The sequence below is a fragment of the Grammomys surdaster genome, unplaced genomic scaffold (assembly GCF_004785775.1).
Source record: "Grammomys surdaster isolate TR1022 unplaced genomic scaffold, NIH_TR_1.0 949, whole genome shotgun sequence".
NCBI classification, from domain to species: Eukaryota; Metazoa; Chordata; class Mammalia; order Rodentia; family Muridae; genus Grammomys; species Grammomys surdaster.
The window spans coordinates 406,205-432,974 of NW_021605368.1; the positions used below are offsets into that span (position 1 = coordinate 406,205).

The 26,770-nt window shown below is 37.6% G+C and overlaps 1 protein-coding gene across 1 annotated transcript; it reads right to left on the reverse strand.

The window, feature by feature from the left end:
• Positions 1–15,738: 15,738 nt before the first annotated feature.
• LOC114634372 (binder of sperm protein homolog 2-like) lies at positions 15,739–26,421 on the reverse strand. The gene is made up of 5 exons (XM_028782988.1): positions 26,342–26,421; positions 24,289–24,321; positions 17,582–17,722; positions 17,234–17,381; positions 15,739–15,858 (listed from the first exon to the last, which is right to left on the reverse strand). Exons 1-5 carry the CDS (start codon positions 26,397–26,399, stop codon positions 15,852–15,854), a joined length of 387 nt encoding a protein of 128 aa, XP_028638821.1. The 5' UTR covers positions 26,400–26,421; the 3' UTR covers positions 15,739–15,851.
• Between the last annotated feature and the right edge of the window lie 349 nt (positions 26,422–26,770).

Sequence of the window (26,770 nt, forward strand, 5' to 3'; positions counted from 1 at the left end):
TACGCAACATTTTTCTTTCTTGTTCTGTTTTCTTTTTTTGTTTTTTTTTTGTTTTTTTTTTTGTTGTTGTTTTTCAAGACAGGGTTTCTCTGTATAGCTCTGGCTGTACTGGAACTCACTCTGTAGACCAGGCTGGCCTTGAACTCAAAAATCCACCTGCCTCTGCCTCCCAAGTGCTGGGATTAAAGGCATGCGCCACCACTGCCCGGCTATCAACACAAATTAAACTTTTGTTTTGCTTTTGTTTCTCCTTTTCAATTTTTAGGGTGTTTGTGGGTTCACAAGGGTAGAAGGGTGGATTTGGGAGGACTAGGAAGGGAATGTGATTTGGGTTCATGATGTGAAATCCTAAATTATCAATGAAAATACTATGTAAAGAAAAACTGAGAAGTCCATTATATATTGGTCAAATATTCAAGAATATGAGACTTGCCCTGGAGTAGCTGATATCTTTCTTGGATTCAGTTTATGAGTATTTTACTGATTATTTTGCATCAGTTTTCATAAGAATAATTAGTCTGGAATTCTCTTTCTTTGTTGAGTCTTTGTGTAGTTTAGGCATTAGGGTGACTGCGGCCTCATAGAATCAGTTGGGCAGTGTTCCTTCTATTGTGGAATAATTTGAGGAGTATTGGTATTTAGCTCTTCTTTGAAATTCTGGTAGAATTCAATGCTAAAATCATCTGGTCTTGGAATGTTTTTGGGTTGGGAAATTTTAATAATGGCTTCTATTTCCTTAGGAGTTATATGACCGTCTAAATAGTTTATATTACCTTGATTTAACTTCAGTAAGTGCTATATGTCTAGAAAAGCACCCAATTTGTTTAGATTTTCCAATTTTATATAAGCTTTTGAAGTAAGACCTAATGATTCTTTTAATTTCCCCATTGTCTCTTGTTAGACCTCCCTTTTCATTTCTGGTTTTGTTTATTTGGATACTGTTTCTCTATTTTTTAGTTAGTTTGGCTAAGGGTTTGTCTATATTGCTGATTTTCGCAAAGAATCATCTCTTCATTTCATTGATTCTTTGCAATGTTCTCTTTGTTTCAAATTGAGTGATTTAGCCATGATTTTGATCATTCCCTTCCTTCTAGTCCTCTTGGGTATGTTTGCTTTTATTCTAGAGCTTTTAGATGCACTTTTAAAATGCTGGTATGAGAAAATTTTAATTTGTTTATAGAGGCACTTGGTGCTGTATGTTCTACCTTTGTTTTTATTGAATTCTAAAAGTCTTTAATTTTTTTCTTTGTTTCTTTGTTTCTTCTCTGACCATTGAGTAATTGTTCAGTTTCCATGAGTTTGTAGGCTTTCTGTTGTTTCCTTTGAAGTTCAGCTTTAATCCATGGCAGTCTGAAAAAATACAAGGCATTATTTCAAGCTTTCTGTGTGATTGACTATATGGTCACTTTTAAAGAAAGTTCTGTGAGATGCAGGAAAGAAGATGTACTCTTTTTTGTTTTTGTGAAATGTTGTGTAGATACCTGTTTGGTTTATTTGATTCATAATGTCAGTTAGCTCATTATTTATTTGTTTAGTTTTTGTTGGGATGATGTGTTGATTGGTGAGAATGGGGTATTGAAGTCTCCCACTATTAATGTGTGTGGTTTGATTGTGATTTAAGCTTTAGAAATGTGCCTATTACAAATGTGGGTGCCCTTGCACTTGAGGCATAGATGTTCAGAATTGAAATGTCATCTTGGTGGTGGAATTTTTCTTTGATGAGTATGAAGTGCCTTCCCTGACTTTGTTAACTACTTTTTGTTGAAAGTCTATTTTATTAGAATGAATGACTTCTTCAGCTTTCCTCTTGAATCTGTTTTCTTCAAAAACTTTTTTAGCCATCTATTCTGACATAATGCCTATCTTTATAGCTGCAGTGTTTTTTGTTTTTTGTTTTTTGTTTTTGTTTTTGTTTTTCGTATGCAGCAGAATGATAGATCCTGTTTTTGCATCCATTCTCTTAGCCTGTGTTTTCTTATTGGAGAATTGAGTCCATTAATGTTGAGAGACTTTAATGACCTATGATTGCTTATTTCTGTTATTTTGATTTTGGTAGTGTTAGTACATGTGTGTTTGTGTACATGCATGTGTGTGTGTGTATGTGCATGTGTGCTTCAGTTGTGTTGTTTCTGCTCATATAGTATTTCTTATTTCTTGTGTTTTCTTTGGTGCAGCTATACTCCTTGTTTTGGAGTTTTTCTTCTACATTTTTCTGTAGGGCTGGATTTTATGGATATATATTGTTTAAATTTGTATTTGTCTTGAAATATTGTATTTTCTCAATCTGTAGTGATTGAGAATTTCACTGGTTATAGTCTAGGGTGGCATCTGTGTTTTTTAAAAGGCTGTAAGACATATGTCCAGGCTCTAGTTTTTTAGAGTATCTGTTGAGAATTTGGATGCAAATGTGATAAGTCTGCCTTTGTATGTTACTTGCTCCTTTTCTCTTGCAGCTTTTAGTATTTTTCTTAGTTTTGTAGATTTAATCTATTGATTATTGTGTGTTGGGAGGATTTTTTTTTCTGTTCAAATCCACTTAGTGTTCTGTAAGCATTTTGTATGCTTGTAAGCATTTATTTCTGTAGGTTGAGAGAGTTTTCTCAAAATCATCTTCTATCATTTTTGTTGAAAATATTTTTCTGGTCCTTAGAGCTGGGACTATTTTCTTTTTTGTATTCCTATTACTCTTAGATTGTTGTTTTTTTTTTTTTTTTTCATAGTATCCCAGATTTACTGGCTATTTTGTGTTAGGATGTTTTTAGATTTAACATTTCCTTTGACTAATGTATCAATTTCTTCTATCCTATGCTCTATGCCTGATATTCTCCCTTTCACCTCCTGTATTTTGTTTGTGATATTTGTATCTTTTCTTCCTCTTCTCCCCTCATGTTTTCTATCTTCAAGGATCCTTCAGGTTGTTTTTTGTTCATTTCTCCTCTTTAAATTTTTAGGGGTTAGAAAGTTTTATTATTTCCTTCATATGTTTGACTGTATTTTCTGTAAGAGGGATTTGTTAGATTTCTCTTTAAAGACTTCTACCAGTTTGAGTGTGTTTTCCTGCTTTTCCTTAACAGATTTATTCATTTCCTCTTTAAAGGTCTCTATTACCTTTATATCATTGGATTTAAGGTCATTGTCTTGTGGTTTAATTATGTTAGGATATCCAGGGCTTGCTATAGTAGGATAGCTGTGCTCTGAAAGTGTGTCATATTGCCGTGGCTTTTGTTGATTGTGTTCTCCTGCTGGCCTTTATTCATCTGGTTCTTCCTGTACCTTCTTATTTTTAAATCCTTTTTATACAGTCCAGTCTTCATCCCCCTCCCTGTCTGCTCTCCTATCTGCTACCCCTATCTCCAAGAGGATGTCCCTACACTCCCATCCCTACTCTACCAGACCTCCCCACTCCGTGGGGCCTCAAATCTCTTGAGGGTTGGGTACATTTTTTCTGAGGCCAGACCAGGCAGTCCTGTGCTGTATATGTGTTGGAGGCTTCATATCAGCTGGTGTATGTTTCCTGGTTGGTAGCTCAGTGTCTGAGAGATCTTGGGGTTTCATGTCAGTTGAGACTGGTGGTCTTCCATGGGGCCTCCCTCCTCCTCAGCTTCTTCCAGCTTTCCCCCAACTCAGCCACAGGGGTCCCTGGCTTACATCCATTGGTGTAACAGTAATTTAAGTGGCCTACCCTAATGTTCTTGGTTCAGCATGACCTCTGGTGGGTAGCCTTAGGCTAAACAATGGACTCAGGGAACAGTGCACATCTCCCAGCAGTTGGATGTGCCTCTTGGGACATAGTAGATATGGGATTTTGTGAGTAGGGCAGGCAGAGAAGTGGCAGGACAATGAAGCTCTGGGGGATAGTATGCCATTTTGTGTAGCTGATCATGCCTCAGAGGGTTCAACAGGTAGGAAAATGGTTCCAGAGGAGAGACCTAACCTGTATGTTTCTGGATCAGCAGGTCTGGTGAAAGTAGGCAGAGAGTTGGCAGGGTTTCTTATCACAAGTTTTAAGAGTTCTCTTTGGTGTCTTTCTATATAGGTTGTTCCTTTTGGGGGAGGAGGTATGGGAGTCTGGGCAGTCACAGTAGTCATCTATGCCCCTGTTACTTGACTGTGGGTCTGCAGACATTGATACCACTGTAAAAGTAGCTCCCCTGCCCTGGACAGTCATCAGAAACACAGATCATGGGCTTCTACATGGTCTCCCAGCATCACCATGTGCCACAGACCTCAGTATAGTCTCCAGTGGCATTATAAACCACAGACAACAACACAGCCCTCTACTGAACCTGAGGCGGTGGACACCATCATAGTCTCTGGTGGCAGCATATGCCACTCAAACCACATGGCCCTGGCAGTAGTATGGCCAAGTACGGATATTAACATGGCTTTAGAAGGCAAAATAGACTACAGATATCCACATGGCCTTCAGGGGTAACAAGGGGCAGACATCAACACAGACCAGGGCTACATTATGACCATGGAAACAAATATGGCCCTTGGTATCAAAATTGCCCATGGACATAAATTGGTTGTACCGGCCTCACATCAACACACCTTTTGGTGGTAATATGGGCCATAGACCTCAATATATTCTCTGGCAGCTGTAGGACTATGATATTCACATGAACCTCAGGCTTCAACAGGGCCTAAGGCAACAAGGAATGAATACCAACATGGTCTTCAGGAACAGCATAGACCATAGAGGTCTTCTGAGATGGTCCAGTCTAGAAAATGAACCATTGTTCTGCATGTCAGATATATCTTTGCTTAGGAACAGTGCAATGGTGCAACTGGGCAGTGTGTTCATGGGCTTTGTCTGCTCCAGTTCTGGGAAGCTTCATGCCACCCTGTTGGTCCTACTTAGGAAAGACATGCTTCCCTGTCCATTGCAACATTCTCTCACATCATTTCACCACTGTTACATTGTCTCTAATTCTTCCTGTTTTCACATATTTACTGCTTCGTTCCTCCATCTTTTCTACCTCTCCATTGCATATTTGCTCATTGTAGTGACACTGGTAACTGTAATGTGTCACTGTGTGTGTGTGTGTGTGTGTGTGTGTGTGTATCCCAAACAGCTTTAGGTGCAAATAGTTATTCCAATGATTCATCGATCTGGTTCAAAGTTTCTGGTTTCAGAATTTCTGAAGTGCTATAAATACTGGACTATTAGTGAGACTCGACTTGGATATCCTTCTGTGACACAGAGTTAGGATGATATTGCTAGGCTAAGTAGTGCATCTAGGGACAAGTGTTTTGAGAGCTCCTGGCTACCGTGACTTTTGTATTTGCCGCTTGCTAGCTGAGACCTGGCTGTAATTGGTATAAATTAATCATACTTTTACAGGTACAGCTCTGTTCTGTCATCTTTCATTTCAATTTTGTGAATCTTCTTTTTAAAAGCATCCACTAGGATGGGTTGGTACCCATGAGGATCCTTCCCTTTTCAGAGCAGAAGGGGAAAGAGGGATTGGGGTAGGGGTGTGTGAGGGTGGGACTAGGAGGAGAGGAGGGAGGCAGCTTAGACTGGGATGTTAAGTGAATAAGTAAATAAATTAAGAAAAATAAAAACCTAAAAATTTGAAACCAAAACCAAACAAGTTAAAAAAATCTTTCCATAAGAGTTGCAATTTTCCTGTTTTTAGTACCAGAGCTATTATGGGCTTTGCAAACTCCTCTCCTGCTGCCTTAATACCCATCTGAATCTCCATGGGGCCTTCAGACTTTTTTTTTCTGGCTTCACAGTCTTTCTTTTTTTTCTGAGACAGGGAAAAAAATATACCCCTGGCTGTCCTGGAACTCACTCTGTAGATCAGGCTGGCCTTGAACTCAGAAATCTGCCTGCCTCTGCCTCCTAAGTGCTGGGATTAAAGGTGTGTGACACCACTGCCTGGTGACTCCACAGTTTTGTGTCTGTGTGTGTGTGTGTGTGTGTGCTTTTATTTTGTTACAGTTTACTTTTTTAGAATTTTTTTTATGATTTGGAGGAGCTGTTGTTGTATTGGGTTTTGAAATTTTGTGTGACAAAGAACTTAAAGTTGAATAGATAGGGAATAGGAGAGGATATGGAAGGACTTGGGGCCAGGGAAGAATATGATCAAAGTATATTTAAATTTAAAGATTGTTTTAAATAATACAAACAATAAAAAGTAGTACAATAAAATTTCAAACATGTTAGTTATTAAAGAAGTTTTAAGGCAAAAAAGTCTAATAGGCAAAAAGAAAATGGAAATAGTGAGACTATGAGGAAGTGGGGATCAAGAAATAGGACCCGAGAAATTTTGTTAGGAGGAAGACACTCTGGTGAGCTATTGGCTAGAGGGATTGGGAGCATACTGTTTATCCAAAAAGCAAGAATAAAAGTTGTTGAAATGTTCATTATGAAGAAATGCTAAATATTTAAGGAGATAGATAGATTTGAACTGGTTTAAACAATATAAGATATATGCATTTATGGACACATCAGATGGTATACTATTAGTGTTCACAATGATCATGTTTATGTGTCATTTAAAAAAAATTAATTAAAAACAAGACCAAAATGGCTATAAGCTAATGTAAACAGGCAGCTTTTGTGGAAATTTACATGCCTGAGTAGTCATAGACCTTGTAAATAGGTAACCTTGGCAGACAATACCAACTTAGATAAGGACAAGCGAGTCATAGGCAGAGTCATAGTGACTTGTCCCCTGAACCTTCACCCAGCCGATACCCGGTTCTGAAGATATCTGTATTCCCCCTGAACACCCACACTCCATTGTCATTCCCTTCCCCACATCCTGCCTTTATGTGTTTATAACCCCTGTGTGAATGAATTATGATTTGAAAAAAATAAATTATTTAAAAAAAGGAGACATTTGCTATGAGCAATAGGCCTGACAGCCAAGAAGTGACCTATTTACATGGAGATTTGTTATGAATTATCAAATGTCTCTATTAGTTTGAAATAAAAGGATCAGTGATTGTATATAGAGACTCAAATGAGTAGATAAAATAAGAAGTTTAATTGCAGGCCTGGATGAGAAAGTTGAATGAATATGTATATATAAAACATTTCATAACATGGAATTAAGATTAAACAAAGAAATTGAGCCTGTAGTAGAACCAAATAGAAATATTGGAAATAAAGGAGTCAATCAATTAGATAAAAAGTACAGCAGGAAGCATTGGCAATAAACAAGGCCAAGAAGAATGAATGCATTTTAGGGAAAAAAGTTAAGTTGAGACTATTAAATATATACCCCACATATATAAACTAATATATATCTCTAATTTTATCTCTATATATGCATGTATATACAGAAATACACACACACACACACACACACACATACACTCATCTATAACTTCTGCACATCTTGGATATTGTGGTGGTTTAAAAATGCCTGATCCAGGGAATGGCCCTGTTAGAAGATATGGCCTTGTTGCAGTAGATATGGCCTTGTTGGAGGAATTGTGTCACTGAGCTGGGCTTTGAGACCCTCCTTCTAGCTGCCTCAAGTCAGTCTTCTCCTGGTTGCTTTTGGAACAAGATATAGAACTCTCACCTCCTCCAGCACCATGCATGCCTAGACACTGCTATGATGTTAATGGACTGAACCTCAGAGCCTTTAAACCAGCCCAAATTAAACATCTTTTATAATCATTGCCTTGGTCATAGAACATCTTTACAACAATGGGAACCCTAACTAAGACAGAGGAGGTGGTAGAATCAACAGATCCTGGTGCTTGCTGACCAGCTAGCCTAGCTATAATGGTAAGCTTCAAGTTCAGGGAGATATGTCATCTTTATTCCCCTAATAAAGTGGAGAGCAATATTTGAAAATATCCTAAGTTGACATTTGGTATTCAAACATAACATACAACTAAGCACATCCCCTTGAACACACATGCATATAAAACACACATATATGTGTGTACATGCATACATACATACATACATACATACATACATACATAGAGACAGACAGAGAGAGAGGCAGAGAGACAGAAAGATAGAGAAAAAGACAGAGAGACAGAGACAAAGAGAGAATATAAGATAAGTGTGGCCAAAATTCAAGAGCTTTTAAATATATTTCATAAACAGATTCCTAAGAATTCATGGTGTAAATGGAGCAGTACAGAGAGCCTAAGAGCATACATAGACAATGTATTCAATGAGACTCTAATAAACATTTTCTTAACCAGTGAAAGAAATAAAATTTTAAATCCACAATTTGAGAAATATCTATATCATGTGAACATATAAATTATACAAGGATGGCTTAGCTTTTGAAAATTAGCCTAATACCAGACAACAGCTATGAACATTCAAGACACACATATTAATGATTAAAAAGTGTGAGGGTTATCCACCCAGCAGAGTGTTATTTGGTCATAGGAAGAAAGAACTGACAAGGGAATATCCGGGTGGCTCTACAGAGCATTAGCTTGAATAAAAGAATTCAGGCAAAACTGTCACATGTTGTATGATTCCGGCTATAGAAAGTATCCACAGTTGTCAAATATACAAGAGAAAGGTTTGTAGTTGTCAAGATCTGATGTGAAAAAGAACATAGAGGATATGTTCTTAGATGGTACAGAACCTCCTTCTGTGATGATAAAAGTGTTTTGGAACATGATGGAAGTTGTTGTTTTTCAAAGCTGTGATCATATTAACATATCCCAGTGACCTGATAAACTAAGTGTGTGTAACTGTACATCAAGTGAGTTTCAGCTTCAAAGTTTTAAGTTATTTTATTTCCACCAAAACATTTTAAAATATATGAGGAGAACACTTAGGTATCATGAGAGTTTTCTTTATTTTTTTAATTAATTTTAATTGGATATTTAACTTACATTTCAGATGTTATCCCTATTCTCCATTCCACCACACACCCAGAAACCCTCTATCACATCCCCCTTCCTCCTGCTTCTATGAGGTCCCCCCACCCACTCATGCACTCCCACTTCCCTGCCCTCGAATTCCCCCACACTGGGGCATCTAGTCTTCATGGGACCAAGGGCTTCCTCTCCCACCTATGCCCAACAAAGCCATCCTCTCCTGCATATACAGCTGGAGCCAGGGGCCATCTCTATGTGCTCCCAGGCTGGTGGTTTAGACTATGGAACCTCTGGTTGGTTGGTATTGTTGCTCTCCCCATGGGGCCACAAACCCTTACAGCTCCTTCAGTCTTCTCTCTCACTCCTCCCTTGGGAACCCCATGATCAGTTCAATGGTTAGCTGTGAGTATCTGCCTCTGTATATTTCAGGCTCTGGAAGACCTCTAAGGAGACAGCTAGATCAGGATCCTGTCAGCGTGCACTTCCTGGGATCCACATCAGCATCTGCCTTTGGTGACTGCACATGGGATGGATACTCAATTTGTCCCACACTTTGTCTCCATATTTGCTCTCATAAGTATTTTGTTACTCCTTCTAAGAAGGACCAAAACACCCATACTTTTGTCTTCCTTCTATATGAGCTTCATGTGATCTGTGAGTTGTATCTTGGGTATTGCGAGCTTTTGGGCCAATATTCATTATCACTGCATTATCAGTGCATACCATGTGTGTTCTAATGTGACTGGGTTACCACATTCAGGATGGTATTTTCTAGTTCCATCTATTTGCCTAAGATTTTCATGAATTCATTGTTTTTAATAGCTAAGTAATGCCCCATTGTGTAAATGTACCACATTTTCTGTATTCATTCCTCTATTGAAGGACATCTGAGTTCTTTCTAGCTTCTGGCTATTATAAATAAGGCTACTACAAACATAGCTACTACAAACAGCATGTATCTTTGTTATATGTTGAAGCATCTTCTAGGTATATGCCCAGGAGTGGTATAGCTGGGTCCTCAGGTGTTGCTATGTCCAATTTTCTGAGAAACCATCAGACTGATTCCAGAGTGGTTGAATCAGCTTACAATCCCAACAACAATGGAATCTCCAAATCCTTGGCTGTATCTGCTGTCACCTGAGATTTTGATCTTAGCCATTTTGTCTGGTGTGAGGTGGAATCTCAAAGTTATTTTGATTTGCATTTCCTGAATGACTAACGATTTTGAACATTTCTTTCGGTGCTTCTCGGCCATTCAAGTTTCCTCAGTTGAGAATTCTTTGTTTAGCTCTGTACCCCATTTTTAATAGGGATATTTGGTTGTCTGGAGTCTAATTTCTTGAGTTCTTTGTATATATTAGATATTAGCCCTCTATCGGATGTAGGATTTGAAAAGATCTTTTCCCAATCTGTTGGTTGCTGTTTTGTCCTATTGACAGTATTCTTTGCTCTAAAGAAGCTTTGCAATTTTTTGTGGTCCCATTTGTCAATTGTTGATCTTAGAGCATAAGCCATTGGTGTTCTGCTTTGGAACCTTTCCCCTATGCCCAAGTATTTAAAGGTCTTCTCAACCTTCTCTTCTATTCGTTTCAGTGTACCTGGTTTTATGTGAAGGTTTTTTTTATCCACTTGGACTTGAGCTTTGTACAAGGACCTAAGAATGGATCTATTTACATTCTTCTACATGCTGACCTCCAGTTGAACCAGCACCAGTTGTTGAAAATGCTGTCCTTTCTTCGCTAGATGGTTTTAGCTCTTTTGTCAAAGATCAAGTGACAGTAAGTGTGTGGGTTCATTTCTGAGTCTTCAATTCTATTACTTTGATTTTCCTGTCTGATTCTGTACCAATACTATACAGTTTTTATTATCATTACTATTATTATTATTATTATTATTATTATTATTATTATCACTATTGCTCTGTAGTAGTACAGCTAGAGATCAGGAAGGGTGATTCCCTCAGAAGTTCTTTTATTGTTGAGAATAGTTTTGCTATCCTGGGTCTTTTGTTATTACAAATGAATTTTCAAATTGATCTTTCTATCTCTGTGAAGAATTGAGTTAGAATTTTGATGGGAATTTCATTGAATCTGTAGATTGTTTTTGGCAAAATGATGATTTTTGCTATATTAATCCTGCCAATCCATGAGCATGGGAGATCTTTCTATCTTCTGAGATCTTCAATTACTTTCTTCAAAGACATGAAATTCTTGTCATATGGATATTTCACTTGCTTGGTTAGATTCACACTAAGGTATTTTATGTTATTTGTGACTATTGTGAAGGTTGTCATTTCCTTAATTTCCTTCTTAGCCTGTCTATCCTTTGAGTAGATGAAGGCTACTGATTTGTTTGAATTAACGTTTTATCCAACCACTTTGCTTAAGTTGTTTATCATGTTTAGCAGTTCTCTGGTGGAATTTTGGGTGTCACTTAAATATACTATCTTATCATCTCCAAATAGTGATATTTTGCCCCCTTCTTTTCCAGTTTCTACCCCTTTGATCTCCTTTTGTTGTATAATTGCTCTGGCTAGTATTTTGAGTACTCTATTGAATCAGTAGGGAGAGAGTTGGCAGCCTTGTCTAGACCCAGATTTTAGTAGGATTGCTTCAGGTTTCTCTCCATTTAGTTTGATGTTGGCTACTGGTTTGCTGTGTATTGCTTTTAGTATGTTTAGCTGTGGGTCTTGAATTCTTTATCTTTCCAGTTCTTTTATCATGAAGGGATGTTGAATTTTGTCAAATGCTTTCTCAGTATCTAGTGAGATGATCTTATGTTTTTTTTAAATTTGTTTATATAGTAGATTATGTTGATGGATTCCCTTATATTGAACCATCCCTGCATTCCTGGGATAAAGCCTATTTGATCAGAATGGATGATGGCTTTCTTGTGTTCTTAAATTCCTTTTGTGAGAATTTTATTGAGTATTTTTGTATTGGTATTCTTAAAGGAGATTGGTCTTAAGTTCTCTTTCTTTGTTGTGTCTTTCTGTGGTTTAGGTATGAGCATAATTGTGGCTTCATAGAACAAATTGGGTAGTGTTTCTTCTGTTTATAGTTTGTGGAATAGTTTGAAGAGTATTGGTACTAGGTCTTCCTTGAATGTCCGATAGAATTCTGCACTAAAACCATCTTGTCCTGGGCTTTTTTTGGTGGGGACACTTTTAATGATTGCTGTTATTTCTTTAAGGGTTATTGGACTATTTAGATGGTTTATCGGCTCCTGATTTAACTTTGGTACCTGGTATCTGTCTAGAACATTGCCCATTTCATCCAGACTATCCAGTTTTTTTGAATATAGGCTTTGGTAGTAGGATCTGATAGTTTTTTTAATTTCTTCAGTTTCTGTTGTTATGTCTCCCTTTTCAGTTCTGATGTTATTAATTTGGATACTGTCTCTGTGCCCTCTGGTTAGTCTGGCTAAGGGCTTATCTATCTTGTTGATTTTCTCAAAGAACCAGCTCCTGGTTTTATTGATTCTTTGTACAGTTCTTTTTGTTTCTATTTGATTGATTTCAGCCTTGAGCTTGATTATTTCCTGCTGCCTCCTCCTCTTGGATGTATTTGTTTGTTTTTTTGTTTTTTTTGTCCTAGAGATTTCAGATGTACTGTAAAGTTGCTAGTGTATGCTTTTTCCAGTTTCTTTTTGTAGGCACTTAGAGCTATGAATTTTCCTCTTAACACTGCTTTCATTGTGTCCCATAAGGTTTGGTATGAAGAGCTTTGATTTTTATTAAATTCTGTAAAGTCTTTAATTTCTTTATTTCTCCTTGACCAAGTTGTCATTGAGTAGAGCATTGGTCAGTTTCCACCTGTATGTGAGCTTTCCATTGTTTTTGTTATTATTGAAGACCAGCTTTAGTCCATGGTGATCTGATAGGATACAAAACATTATTTCAATATTTTTGTATCTGCTGAAGCCTGTTTTTTAACCAATTATATTGCCTATTTTGGAGAAGGTAATATGAAGTGCTGAGAAAAAGATATATTCTTTTGTTTTTCGATGAAATGTTCTATAGATATCTGGTAAATCCATTTGGTTCATAACTTCTGCTAGTTTTGCTGTGTCTCTGTTTTAGTTTCTGTTTCCATGATTTGTCCATTGCTGAGAGTGGGGTATTGAAGTCCCCCACTATTATTGTGTGAGGTGCATTGTGTGCTTTGTGATTTAGTAAAGTTTCTTTTATGAATGTGAGTACCTTTGCATTTGGAGTATAGATGTTCTGAATTGAATGTTCATCTTGGTAGATTTTTCCTGTAGCAATGATGAAGTATCCTTCCTTTTCTTTTTTGAAAACTTTTGGTTGAAAGTCGGTTTTATTCGATATTAGAATGGCTACTCCAACTTGTTTCTTGGGACCATTTGCTTGAAAAATCATTTTCTAGCCTTTTATTCTTCTGGGGGTAGTGTCTGTCTTTGTCACTCAGGTGTGTTTCCTGTATGCAGCAAAATGCTGGGTTGTGTTTATGTATCCAGTATGTTTTTCTATGTCTTTTATTGGTGAATCGAGTCCATTGATGTTAAGAGATATTAAGGAAAATTATTGTTGCTTCCTATTGTTTTTGTTATTAGAGGTATGTTTGTGTAGCTATCTTCTTTTGGGTTTGTTGGAAGATTACTTTCTTGCTTTTTCTATGTTGTAGTTTCCCTCTTTGTTTTGGATTTTTCCATCTATTGTCCTTTTTAGGGCTGGATTTATGGAAAGATATTGTATAAACTTGGTTTTGTCATGGAATATGTTGGTTTTTCCATCTATAGTGATTGAGAGTTTTGCTGGGTATAGTAGTTTGAGGTGGCATTTTTGTTCTCTTAGAGTCTGTATGATATCAGACCAGGATCTTCTGGCTTTTATAGTCTCTGGGGAGAAGTCTAGTGTAATTCTTATATGTTTGCCTTTATATGTTACTTGACCTTTTCCCTTACTGCTTGTAATATTTTTTTCTTTGTTTTGTGCATTTGATGTTTTGTTTATTTTGTAACAGGAGAAATTTCTTTTCTGGTCTAGTCTATTTGGAGTTCTCTAGGCTTCTTACATGTTCTTGGGCACTTCTTTAGGTTAGGAAAGTTTTTTTCTATAATTTGGTTGAAGATATTTACTGATCCTTTAAGTTGGAAATCTTCACTCTCATCTATACCTATTATCTTTAGGTTTGGTCTTCTCATTGTTTCCTGGATTTCCTGGGTGTTTTGGGGTTAGGAGGTTTTTGCATTTTGTATTTTCTTTGACAGTTGTGTCAATGCTTTCCATGGTATCTTCTGCACATGATATTCTCTCTTCTATCTCTTCTATTCTGTTGTTGATGCTTGGGTCTATGAATCCTTGTGGGACTGCGTAAGGGTATCCTGGATCATGGTTGAGCAGGTGCCTAGAACCCCGAGACTCTGCAGACTCTGTGTGTCATTCTGTGTGAGAACCGGCAGGAGTTTGGCACCCCCCAAAATCCAGGATCCTGAAAAGCAGTCACGGTCTCCATAGAATTTCATCGTTCAGTCACATAGGCCAGGCAATAGGCCTCAGGCCCTAGGGATTTACATACTAATGAAGGCCAGAGGGCAGAGCAAATTAAACATGCCTCCCCCAGATACTCCCCAAATCCTCCCCCTTTCTCCCTCCCTATATAACTCGGGACTGCCCTGAGTTCTGGGGTGTGGGGGGGTGTACGTCTAGATCCATCTATCATCCGCCATGACAATAAACCTTCTTTGAACCAAGGACTTCCTCGTGTTATTGGGTCCTGTTGCCGCCAAGGCCTCCAGGCCGCTGGAACCATAAGATTCCCCCTGAATGTGGGACCCGCCACAGTGGTGGAAGACCCTCTGGGGCCGCACCACTGAGGTGGCCTTTAAATTTTCCCCACAAATCCTGATCTCTTTCCTAGGTTTTCTATGTCCAAGTTTTTCTCTCTGTGATTTCTCTATTGTTCCTACTTCCAGTTTTAGATCCTCGATGGTTTTGTTTAATTCCTTCATCTGTTTGGTTGAGTTTTCCTGCAATTCATTAAGGGATTTTTGTGTTTCCTCTTTAAGTGCTTCTACCTGTTTACCTGTGTTCTCCTGTATTTCTTTAAGGGAGTTATTTATGTCCTTATTAAAGTCCTCCATCATCAACATGAGAAGTGATTTTAAATCTGAATCTTGCTTTTCCAGTGTCATGGGGTATCCAGAACTTTCTATGGTGTGAGAACTGTGTTCTGATGATGCCAGGTAACCTTGGTTTCAGTTGCTTATGTTCTTGTACTTGCCTTTTGCCATCTGGTTATATCTAGTCCTACCTGCACTCACTGTCTCTGAGTGGAGCCTGTCTCTCCTGTTATCTTGGTTGTGTCAGAACTCCTCAGAGTCCAGCTGTCTCTGTGACTGTGTGATCCTGATATCTTGGTTGAAAGATCTCCTGGGACTCAGGCTGCCTCTGGGATCCTGAAATCTTATGATCCTCTGCATGTTAGAGCTCCTGAGAATCCAGCTTCCTCAACTGCTCTGAGTTCAGGGGATTCTCTGCTGCTGTGAGTACAGTGGTTCATTTGGGATGGGTCACGATATGGTGTCTTCATGGGATCAGACAACTTAGGTGTCTGCCCCAGCAGAAAGGCAAGAGTTTTCTCAACTCACCTTAAACTAGAACCTGATTTGAGCATTTTCAGAGAAATTTAATTGAGGATGGAAAATCCACATTGAGTGTAGGTAGCTTTTCATGCACTGAGGTCATGCAGTGAAAAGAAATTTCAAATACGTGTAGGTCTCCTAATTACCAGAGTATACTCATTTATGTCATAATTTCAGAAAATGTAACCAGCCACCACAATTTGTTTCCCAGGGTCATAAACCTACAGTTAATTTATCATTGAGAATTAATTTATCATTCATGTGCTTTGTCTCTTTCTACCCATCCTAGGAAAACAAGACATCAGTGTAGACAAAAGAACAGACATTTATTAACAGAATATTCCATAAAGATAAATGACGAATATATTTGTAGGAATATCTGTGGATCTATAACTTCTGTCTTCAAAAACACACAAGCATACCTAAAAACTGAGGTGGAAAAACATGTTAGAATGAATATTTCAGTGTCCCCTACTGTCCCAAGATCAACATCACATGTGTCTCCTTCCCTAATAAATAGTAATTTTTGCTGTCCTATGAGAGATCAAAGTAACACCAGTAGCAGGAGATGTAGCCTAAGAAGTGTTTAGATATTTCTGATTGTGAGAACTGAATACACATTTTATTTTTATAACAACATAAGTCATATGGACAATGGTTTGAAAAACATTTAAGACATTGATCACTCTCAATGGTCAGGGAAATGATTTTAATCAAGAGTCTCATATATGGATGGTGGATAATCTCTAACTACTTAGATGTGATATGCATGCACACAAGAAAGTTCGTGAGATTTATACATTCACAGGGAAAACCCCTACTATCTGTTTTAAATGACAGTTGAGCTAGAGTAGCAAAGGGAAAAGCAGACTCAGTTATATTTTAGAGATCTAAAAATTGTGTATCTGTGTAGATGTGTGTGGAGGAACATAATGTCACACATTGTGTTGTAAGCTGTCATGATGCCTATGGAAGGGAGTTCCATGGGAGAACATAAACAATGTTCATATTTATTCTCTCTTGTCATGTATTACTTCAATGTTTCAGTGAGTATCTGTCTTATTTTCATTTTGCCAATCAAAACAAAATTTAAAACTGAAAATCAATTCATACATAATGAAATGGCTATTTAGTATTCCTTGTAGCATGATTGGATTTGGAATCACTTAGGAAACACACTTTCAGGCATGCCAGGAAAGGTTTAACTGAGGAGGAAAATCTTACTTGGATGTGAGCAACAACAGCTCTTTGAATGAGGGCTCAGACAACATAACAGAGGAAGGTCAAAGCCAACTGAGTACCAACATAGGCCTTTTTGTTGTTTGACTGAAGACACAATATGATCCGCTGCCCCATTCTTTCTACCCCTACACCTCTCTCATCATGATATATCCTCCACCCCCACATCCAAATGTGAACCAAATTAATCTCTTTCTTCCCTTGTCAGATTGCTTTCCTTGAATATTTTGCCACAGCAAGGAAAAAAAAAGACCGTATGGGATTATAACCATTAGACAGCATGTATAAGGACACCACCATGTCATACTTGCCAATGACCCAGCACACTTGTTCTGTTTGTGGCTGAGTTTGTGCTACCAAACCAGAGCTGAATATTTTTTACTAGCACCACATAGCTTGATAAGCCTGTTTTACTCAACAGAAAATACTTCACAGGAAGTGTCTTCTGCCCTCTGTGACATAGCACAGAGATCTACATCTCAGGCTCCTTATTCATCAACCTAATGCTTTTGATCCTCTTTCATAGCTCAGTAAGGCATTGATCTACATTCTCCCATTGTCTTACTTGTGAGGAGAACATTGCTTCCATTTTCCATCTTTGTTGTAATTGTCAGTCAATGAACACCAACTCCGATTCAAAATATAGCCCTCCTTGGTGCAATTCTTAATGGACTTTTGTCTGAATTGGAAAGGGAAGACACACTTTGGGGGATCTGTAGTGAAAGATGGGTAAAGAATATACTATGAAACTGTCCTCAGATTAATCCCTGCTGAGAAAATGGTCATTTAAATTTTTTTTCTGCCAGATTGAGTTTAAGTTCTGCAGAAAAGAAAATATATGAACCTTATTATTTCTAAGCTCCCAATCTCGTCTCTTCTTGGTCCCTAATATATGCCCATGTAGGACTCTTACCCTGTGCTGTGCAATAACGCCATCTTCCTTGGAACTGAAAGTCAAGAGAACACCAATCATAGTCACTGCGAATGGAAATGCAACTGTAGTGGAATCCATCAGCATACACGAATGGAAAGACACAGCTAGCAGTAGAAATATCTGGAAAACAAAAACATTCAGTATACTAAATAAGATCACAGAAGAAACTAACTTTCAAATTGCTTAGTTTGTGAAGTTGGTCTCACTTGGTTAGACTTCAAACTCACTCCTCAGGCCAGGGCTTGCTTGTAGCTCATGTGAATCTTTCTGTCTAGCTTTGTAAGTGCCAACATTGCAAGCTTGAGCTTTCATGCCTGGCTGGGACTTGACTTTGGAGCATCTATTTTGGTAGCAACATAACAGTTGTTCTCTCATCACCCTCACAAACACTTGAAGCTGATATTCCTTGCAGCATTCCATGCCTATGATAAGAAATAGCAGCAAAACCCCCAAGGAATTCTCACTTTGGTCCAGAGCTGGGTTCAGGATGTAGATGCTGGCTTCCTCAAAAGAGTTCTTTAGAAAGGAGGGATCTCATTTGTCAGAGTTCGAACTCTTTCTAATTTTTCTTTACATCTATGGTGACTAGTTTTTGTCATCTTGTCACAAACTAGAATCATCTGTGAAGAAGGAACCCCAATCATGGAATTGTTTCTGTTAGATTGGTCTGTGAGCATATCTGCAGTGTATTTTCTTGACTAATGATTGATATAGAAAGGCATATATCCCTGTGGGTGGTGTTATCCCTGGAATGTGGTTCTGTTCTGTACAAGAAATTAAGATGAACAAGTAAGGGAGAGCAAATCAATTAGCAGTATCCTTCATGCAGTGTTAGCCAAATAATCCCTTCCCTTCTCAACTTGAATTTTGTATTTTATCACAGCAATCAACTGTACATAGAATAGAAATTGCTACCAGGAGTGGGGTGTTGCTTAATATGATCTGAGTGTGTTGTTCCTTTGTTATATTGTGAATTGACTGTGGAGCTTTAGAGTTGAAGGAACATTTCTTAATTGTTGCTACTTCTACTCCTGCTCGAATTCTTTCCATGACTTCCTTCAGTGATAAACTGTGATTGGTGAGTGTAAGCCAAATCCACCTTCCTCTCCCCAAGTTGGTTTAGGTCAGTGGTGTTTGTTTGACTGTTTATTTATTTGATTATTTTATATCCAGTTTGCAGCTCATTCTCCTTTTTCTTCTCCCATTCCCACCTTCACATCCCTTTCCTCATTCTTTTTTCCTCTTCACCTTAGAGAACAAGAAGTCCCCCATGAGAACCAGACCACTCTGGCACATCAAATTACATCAGGACTAAGTGCATCCTCTCCCACTTAGGCCAGACAAGGCAGCCCAAGTATCAGAAAGGGATCCAAAGGTAGGCAGCAGAGTAAGAGAAATCCCCTGATCCAAATGTTAGGGGACCCAAATGAAGACCAAGCTGCACATCTGCTACATAAGTTTAGTGGTCCTAGGTCCAACCCATGGATGCTTTTTGGTTAGTGGTTCAGTCTTTGTGAGTCCCCATGGGCCCAAATTAGTTTACTCTCTTAGGTTTTCTTGTGGTGATCTTGACTACCCGGGCTCCTTCAATCTTTCACTCACTTCTACAAGACTCCCTGTGTTTTGCCTATTGTTTGGATGTGGGTATCTGGATCTGTTTCTTTCCATCAGCTACTGGATAAAGCCTTTCAGATGACAGTTACGCTAGGTTCCTGTCTGCAAGCTTAGTGGAGTATCATTAATAGTGTCAGGGGTTGGTCCTCTCCCATGGGGTGTGTGTCAAGGTGAGCCAGTTATTGGTTGGTCATCTCAATTTCTGCTCTAATTTTGTCCCTGAACATCTTACAGACAGGATATGTTTGGTGTCGAAGGATTTGCGGGTGGGTTAGTATCTTCCTCCTTCTACTGGAAGTCCTGACTGGCTTCAGGAGATAGCCTCTTTGGGTTCCATATTCCTCACTGTTAGGTGTTTCAGCTAGGACTCCCAAGACCCTCCTCCAATATAAACCATGAGCTTATCCTGGAGATGCACCTACACACCAATTTCCATTCACTTTTCCAGCCTTCTTGGATCCACACTTGCCCCACACCAGATCTCCATCCATGTTACAGTCCCCACCCATTCTCACATCAAGATTAGCCCACCCATCTATTTCCAATGTTTATTTTATTTCTTCTTATGAGTGAAATTCTAGCCTCCTCACTTGGGCCCTACTTGTTACTTAGCTTTTTTTGGGTCTATGGATTGTAGCATGATTATCCTGTACTTTATGGTTAATATTCACCTGTAAGTGAATTCATACCATATGTGTCTTTCTAGGTCTGTGTTAATTCACTCAGGATCATATTTTCTAGTTCAATCCATTTGCCAGCAAATTTTGTGATGCCCTTGTTTTTAAAAGCTAAGTAATATTTCACTGTGTAAATGTACCATATTTTCTCTATTTATTCTTTGAAGGACATCTAGGTTGTTTACAGTTTCTGCCTACTATGAATAAAGCTTCTGTGAACATAGTTGAGTGAATGTCCTTGTAGTATGTTTGAGTATCTTTTGGATATTTGCCCAAGAGTAGTATAACTGAGCCTTGAATTAGAATTATTTTAGTTTTCTGAGAAGCTGACAGATTGATTTCCAAGATGATTGTATAAGTTTACATTCTCAACAGCAGTAGAAGACTGGTCTCCTTGTTTTACATCCTCACCAGTATGTGCTTTCCCTTGAGATTTTGATCTTAGCTATTCTGACCAGTGTAAGATATAATCTTAGGGCCATTTTGAAATATTTCCCTGAAGAGTAAGGACTTTGAACACTTCCTTAACTGCTTCTTGCCATTCAAGACTCCTCTGTTGAGAACTCTATTTAACTCTGTACCCCATTTTTAAATAGGTTATTTGGTTTGTTGGTATTTAAGATTTTGGATTTTTTAAATATATTTTGAATATTATCCCTGTCAGATGTTGATCTGGTAAAGATTTTTCGCCATTCTGTTGGCTGTAACTTTGTCCTATTAACAATGTTATTTGTCTTGTTGAAGCTTTTTAGTTGCACATGGTCTCATTTATTAATTGGTGATCTTAGTGTTTGGGCTCAAAGCATGTTCTGTTCCAGATGGTGCCTCCAGTACTAATGTGTTCAAGGCTATTCTCTACTTTCTCTTCTACTAAGTTTAGTATATTGAGTTTTAAGTTGAGGTATTTGATTCACTTGGTCTTGTCTTTTGGGTAGGGTGTTAAATATGGATCTATTTTCTATTTTTATATGCAGACACACAGTTAGACCAGTACCATTCATTGATGATATTCTCTTTTTTCCTTTGTATCGTTTGAGCTTTTCATCAAACTTCAACTGTCTGTACGTGTGTGGGTTTATTTCTGGGTACTCACTTCAATTCAACTGACCAACCTATTTTTATGCCAGTATCATCTGGTTTTTATTATTATTTCTCTGTAGTACAGGTTGAGATCAGGGATGATGATACCTCCAGAAGTTTTTATTGTACAGAATTGTTTTTAGCTATCCCAGGTTTTTTCTTTTCTTTTTCCAAATGAGTTTGAGAATTTTTTCAAGGTCTGTAAGATTATGTTGGATTTTTGTTGAAAACTGCATTGAATCTTTAGATTGCTTTTGTTAACATGGTCATTTTCACTATGTTAATCTTACTAATTCATGAGCATGGGAAGTCGTTCCATCTCCTTATATCTTCTTCAATTTCTTTCTTCAGAGGCTTAGAATTCTTGCCATATAGGTGTTTCACTTTCTTGGTCAGAGTTACATCAAGATATATTATTTGTGGCTATTGTGAAGGGCATTTTTTCCTTAATTTCTTTCTCAGTAGTTCAGTGTTTTATTAATGTAAGAAGGAACCAAACTGAGGCCACTTTCTTTCTTTTTCTTTTTCTTTTTTTCGAGACAGGGTTTCTCTGTATAGTCCTGGCTGTCCTGGAATTCTGTATACCAGGCTGGCCTCAAACTCAGAAATCCACCTGCCTCTGCCTCCCAAGTGCTGGGATTAAAGGCGTGCACCACCAAAACCCGGCTTGAGGGCTTGAGGCCACTTTCAATACAACTTCTATTTAAACAAACTGTAAGTTCCCAAGATCTCTCTGAATGAGCAATATCCTGGTTGGCAAGTTGAGACATTAATCATGGACATGTTATTCTGCCACAGTTGAGCAAACCAACCAATGGGAAGACAATAAGTGTACCACAAAGAAATACCCATAGGAAAGTCACCTATCTCTGAATCCTGACTGGTGGAATATGTAACTATAACCGAGGCACAGATGATTATGGCTTTTGAGATTGTATAGCATTCTGGCTCAGGGTTGAACTTCAGCATCCCAGATAGATCAGTAATGGCCTGTTTAAAATGAACTCTCCTTTGCTTCAAGACTTAGTGGTGTTTGAGTTATATTGGTTCCAAAAGGATCCCATAGCACCACAGCAAGAGATAGTAACTACAACATAGCTTTGGGTTTTATTTTTTGGGGGGAATAAATCTCTTGCTTTGCTAATGTGATCTGAAGAACATCTCTCTAAGATCTTACTCCCATCTGTGTGCAGCTGGTGTCACTCTCTGTCTTTTCTACTTATGACAGAAAATATCAGCAAACCTCAAAAACTTCAGTGATTTCCTCATTGGAGGTCCATTAGCAGTGAGAGAGACTTCATTTTTAGTATTCATACTCTGGAACCTTTTTCATCATTTGCTTTCAGGACTCACCAAGATGTCCATAATATCTCTCCAAGTTCCCTGCTGCCCTTTACAAGAATATTTGTCCTGTCAGCAGTAGCATATATGTGCCTTTTCATAATATATTGCTCTATGATGAAGGGTTAACTCTTAACTACCAACCCAGCTCCACTGATTACTGATTATGTACTTATATTTTCTTGGTGTTAGAATAAAATATAGCCATGTACTTTGGGTGCCAACATGTTGATGTTGTTAAAGAAAACCTTAACACAAAGGGCAGGAAAAAGTATTCCCAGGAGAAAAAGGGCTAGCATGATTAAACTATATATGCCATCCTTAAAGCCTGGCTAAAATACAATATTGACCTCAGACCAGGAAAATTTTATCTGCAGTATCTATGGCATCAATGCTCAGCAGAGCAGCATTCTTGAACTTTCTAAGCTCCCTATGTATCTTTAAAACATCCAGAGAGGTATTAGAATTATGCCAAATACACTGCTAGTGTCTTTAAACTTGTTCCTAACTATAATGACTACCACTGCAAATTTTAGAACTAACATGAATCCAATGGTGTTTGGCATGATACTCGAGATGGTTCCTTACCCTTAAATTCTGAACATCTTTCCAATAATTTGAATAGGATAAAGAGCATCAATCCATTCTTCCATATGCCTATCTAAATCCTCTTGTATATTCAACACATTAGTAACATTTTTTTTTTGCTAAATAATTAACAAAAGTTGCTGTCTTAACTTCTTGTGTCACAGCAATTGTAGAAGCAGTGGTGCTAGCAATTAATGTAATTGAAGCTGTAATATAACAGGCTGGCAAGCCAAGGATGGGTAAGATTATGTACAGACCTTACCAATCTAAGAGAGAAGTGTTTTGCTTTGGATAATGTATATTCCATGATGAGTAAGGAAGACAATCTTGTCAGAATGACCTAAGACAGGCTCAGTCTTGTTAATGAAATAAAAAAGAGAGAGAGGTGTACAGCCTTTAGGGCTGCTTGACAAGAATCTGACATAGGCCAAGGATAAAGAAATGGCCTGCTTGGCAGGAATATGACATTGGCCAAGGACTAGGAAGTAGGCTTCAAGCAGGTCTCAGACATTAGGCTAGAACAAAGAAGTAATCAGGTAGGAATCTAAATCATAGGCTAGAACAAAGAAATAATTTCAGGCAGGAATCTAAATTTTAGGCTAGAAAAAAGTAGTAGGCTTCAGACATAAAAATGACTTTGGGCTAGGTCAGGGAAGTAGGCTCAGATATTTTGGTCATCCTGATAAGCTCTTAGAAACAGTAATCATGGGAGTGGTCAAGTAATTGTGTTTAATGCCTTGCTTTTTCTTTGACTATTTGTGTTTATTGTCTTGCTTGTTACTTGACCATTTGTATCTATGGCATTGCTAGACCCTCAACCTAAAACTGACCTTAATACATGCATGCAATTGAAATGGTATAAAAGCAAAATGGAGGAGGGGGGATGAGATAGGTGGTTCTAGGGAGGGGAAATGGATGACATCTGTATTGTAAATAAATGAAATATGCAATAAAAATAGAAAACTACAAAAAAGAATAAGAAATAGCTTCAGTTGGCTTATATAGTGAGCATTAAAAATTTCTGTTTGTAATAGGATGGTTATATTACTTACCTCAAGTTAACTATACTTATATCCAAATATTATTTTTAACCTTTATACATATATAATTATTATTTGTTAATGAAAAAGGAAATAACATAATTCAGAAGCCTACACTGTCGTATCTTAGTCCCAATGGAGAATGCTGTGCTTTTCTTGAGTGACCAGGAGTTGGCCCCTTATCTGGATCTTCAAAATCTGGTTTGACCACTCTGACCCATGTCAGAAGAATAATGCAACAAAAAGTTACATGACTGAAAAGTGCAAGAACTTCCCCAAATCTGATGCATTATAAGGGCTGGAGGCTGATAATTGAGATGCTGCCCAACGGAGTTGGTTGTCTTACCTGGTTTTGGAGGATGTAAATGAGAGATCAATTCTGGAAGACAAAATGAATAGGAAAATTTTAGCCATCTTCCAAAACACTGCATACCCAGAATAACTATGAAATACTTAACAATATTCTGCAATGTCATATCAAGCTGGGGCTGAATATCTACCCTGGAAATGTCACATCATGGTATGAAATGCCAGGAAATTATAGCTTCTCAGATGACACATCTTTTCCAAATGTCTTTCCTATAGTAGTAGAGTAGAGTTGTCTTCAATATTAAGTACAATTCAGATTCTACCCACTTATTTTTGTTCAACAACTTTCATCTGACAAAATATTCTCTGAGAGACAATGATGTTTATTGGAGATTAGCAGAATACTACAGTGGGATTACTGGTGTCATAGCAAATGATAGAGACATGTAAGGAACCTGGGGCAAGGGGAAAAAGTGAAGTCAAAAATAAGGAGGATTTTCAGACAATTGGAATTGGAATTATCTCCAGTCCTTCATAACCAGGCTGATGCCACTCAAAACTCAACAGACATCTGCTGGAAAATTGTGATTTACAGAGCATTTCTGTGTGAGTATGTATATATTCTTTGGGTACAATTGTGGTTCAGAAATAATGAAAATTTTTCTCATTGGAATATATATGCATTATATATATATATATATATATATATATATATATATATATTCATATCTATATATTATATTGGTCTTGCTGGAACTAGAATTGTGAAACAGAAGAAGATGAATATTTGTTCTTAGCTATCTTTCTCATTTTATGAAAACTATAACCCATGTCAAAAAATGGTGCTATGTATTTTAAGGGTGTATCCTTCTCTTTAAATTAATCTAATCAAGATAACTTTTCACAAGTGTGCCTAGAGACTAATTCAATCTAGATAAGTCATCATAGAATTCTCTCTAATAGATTTATTTTCTATGTAACAGTAGATACTGTCAAGTCAATAAGCATAATTAACTATCACCCTGATTATATGTAGCATGAAATCCTAAAGACGTCTATTGAGGAGAGAAAGGAAATATATAGAAGAGAGTAGAGCACAAAGGAGGGAGTGGTAGAAGTACATAGACAAAAACCAAAGCTGTATTAAAAATCCATAGTGAGTATACAACAGAAAATTATTACTTTTATGAACTTATGTTGAGTGATAGACATTTGTCACATTATATAACTAACTTTATACTTCATAATACTTGTACTTAAAAATAAATGATATTTAAATACTTCATAATTCATACCTCATAATACACAAAGTTACATTAAAGAAACTATGTAGCTAACAAAAAACATTATTTTAATGCTAATCATATAATTAATAAAAAGAATCCAGGTAGCCATTCTATGTGATGTGAACAGAATAATAACCTCAGAGAACGTACTCAGACTGATACAGCAGGAATGGAGAGATGGGTCAGCAGTTAGGAACACTGACTGCCATTCCAGAGGCCCTGAGTTCAACTCCCAGTAATCACATGGTGACTCACAACCATCTATAATGGATCTGATGCCTTCTTCTGGTGTGTCTGAAGACAGCAAGAGTGTAGTCATATAAATAAAAAATAAGTAAATCTTAAAAAAAAGAGAAAAACCATACTGATACAGCAAGACAATGTAAGAGTACTTGAGAATGTCATGTGTATTTGAAACTTACAGAGACTTTCAGTGAATAGTTGGCTAAAAGGGCATTAATAAATTATCCTAATGCAAAGACTAGCTGAGCCCATATACTACTTTAGACTTTGCTTTGTTAACAACAGACCTTGCAATAGTTTCTAAATTGATTAATTATATTCTCCCTCTTTCATGAAAACTTTTGTTGCTGTATGAGTACTGAGACCAAGGCTCCATCGTAGGTAAAGTCACCTGTTCAGTGTTCACTCAACAAGAAGGCAAAGAACACCAGTGGAATCCATGACTCTCTGCTCTTGATTTGCTTGATTGAAAATTTATCAGAGAGAGACTTCAGCAGTTCTCAATCCTCACTTGCTCTGGAAACTTCTTCTACAACCCTCACCCCCTCTTTTTCACCTCACCTGCATTCAGTCCATACATGTAGACAGCTAGCCATCCCAAGCCAACAAGATAAATCATCACTTCCAGTTGCCTGCAGATGGCACACACAGGAGCGAACCTTGTCTCTGACTTTATACTCTCTCTTTATGCCCCTCCTACTCTGTCTGTTCACACAAACTTCCTCCACAGTGAATTCTCCTTGTCCTAAATTTCATAGAATGATTCAACACATTAGAAACATCTGCCTTAGAATGTTTTATGGTGTCATTCTCAAAGTGTTGTCTTTTGGGGAGCTTTTGGTTTTGCTAACATGGCAGTCAATCTGAAAACTTTTTGACTTTGCTATTTTATTTTTAATCTCTGTCTTTTACTCCTTCTAGACAAAAAATAGTAAAGTGATACCCTTCTATTCTTTTGAAATCATTGACTGTATGATTGAACTCATTCTG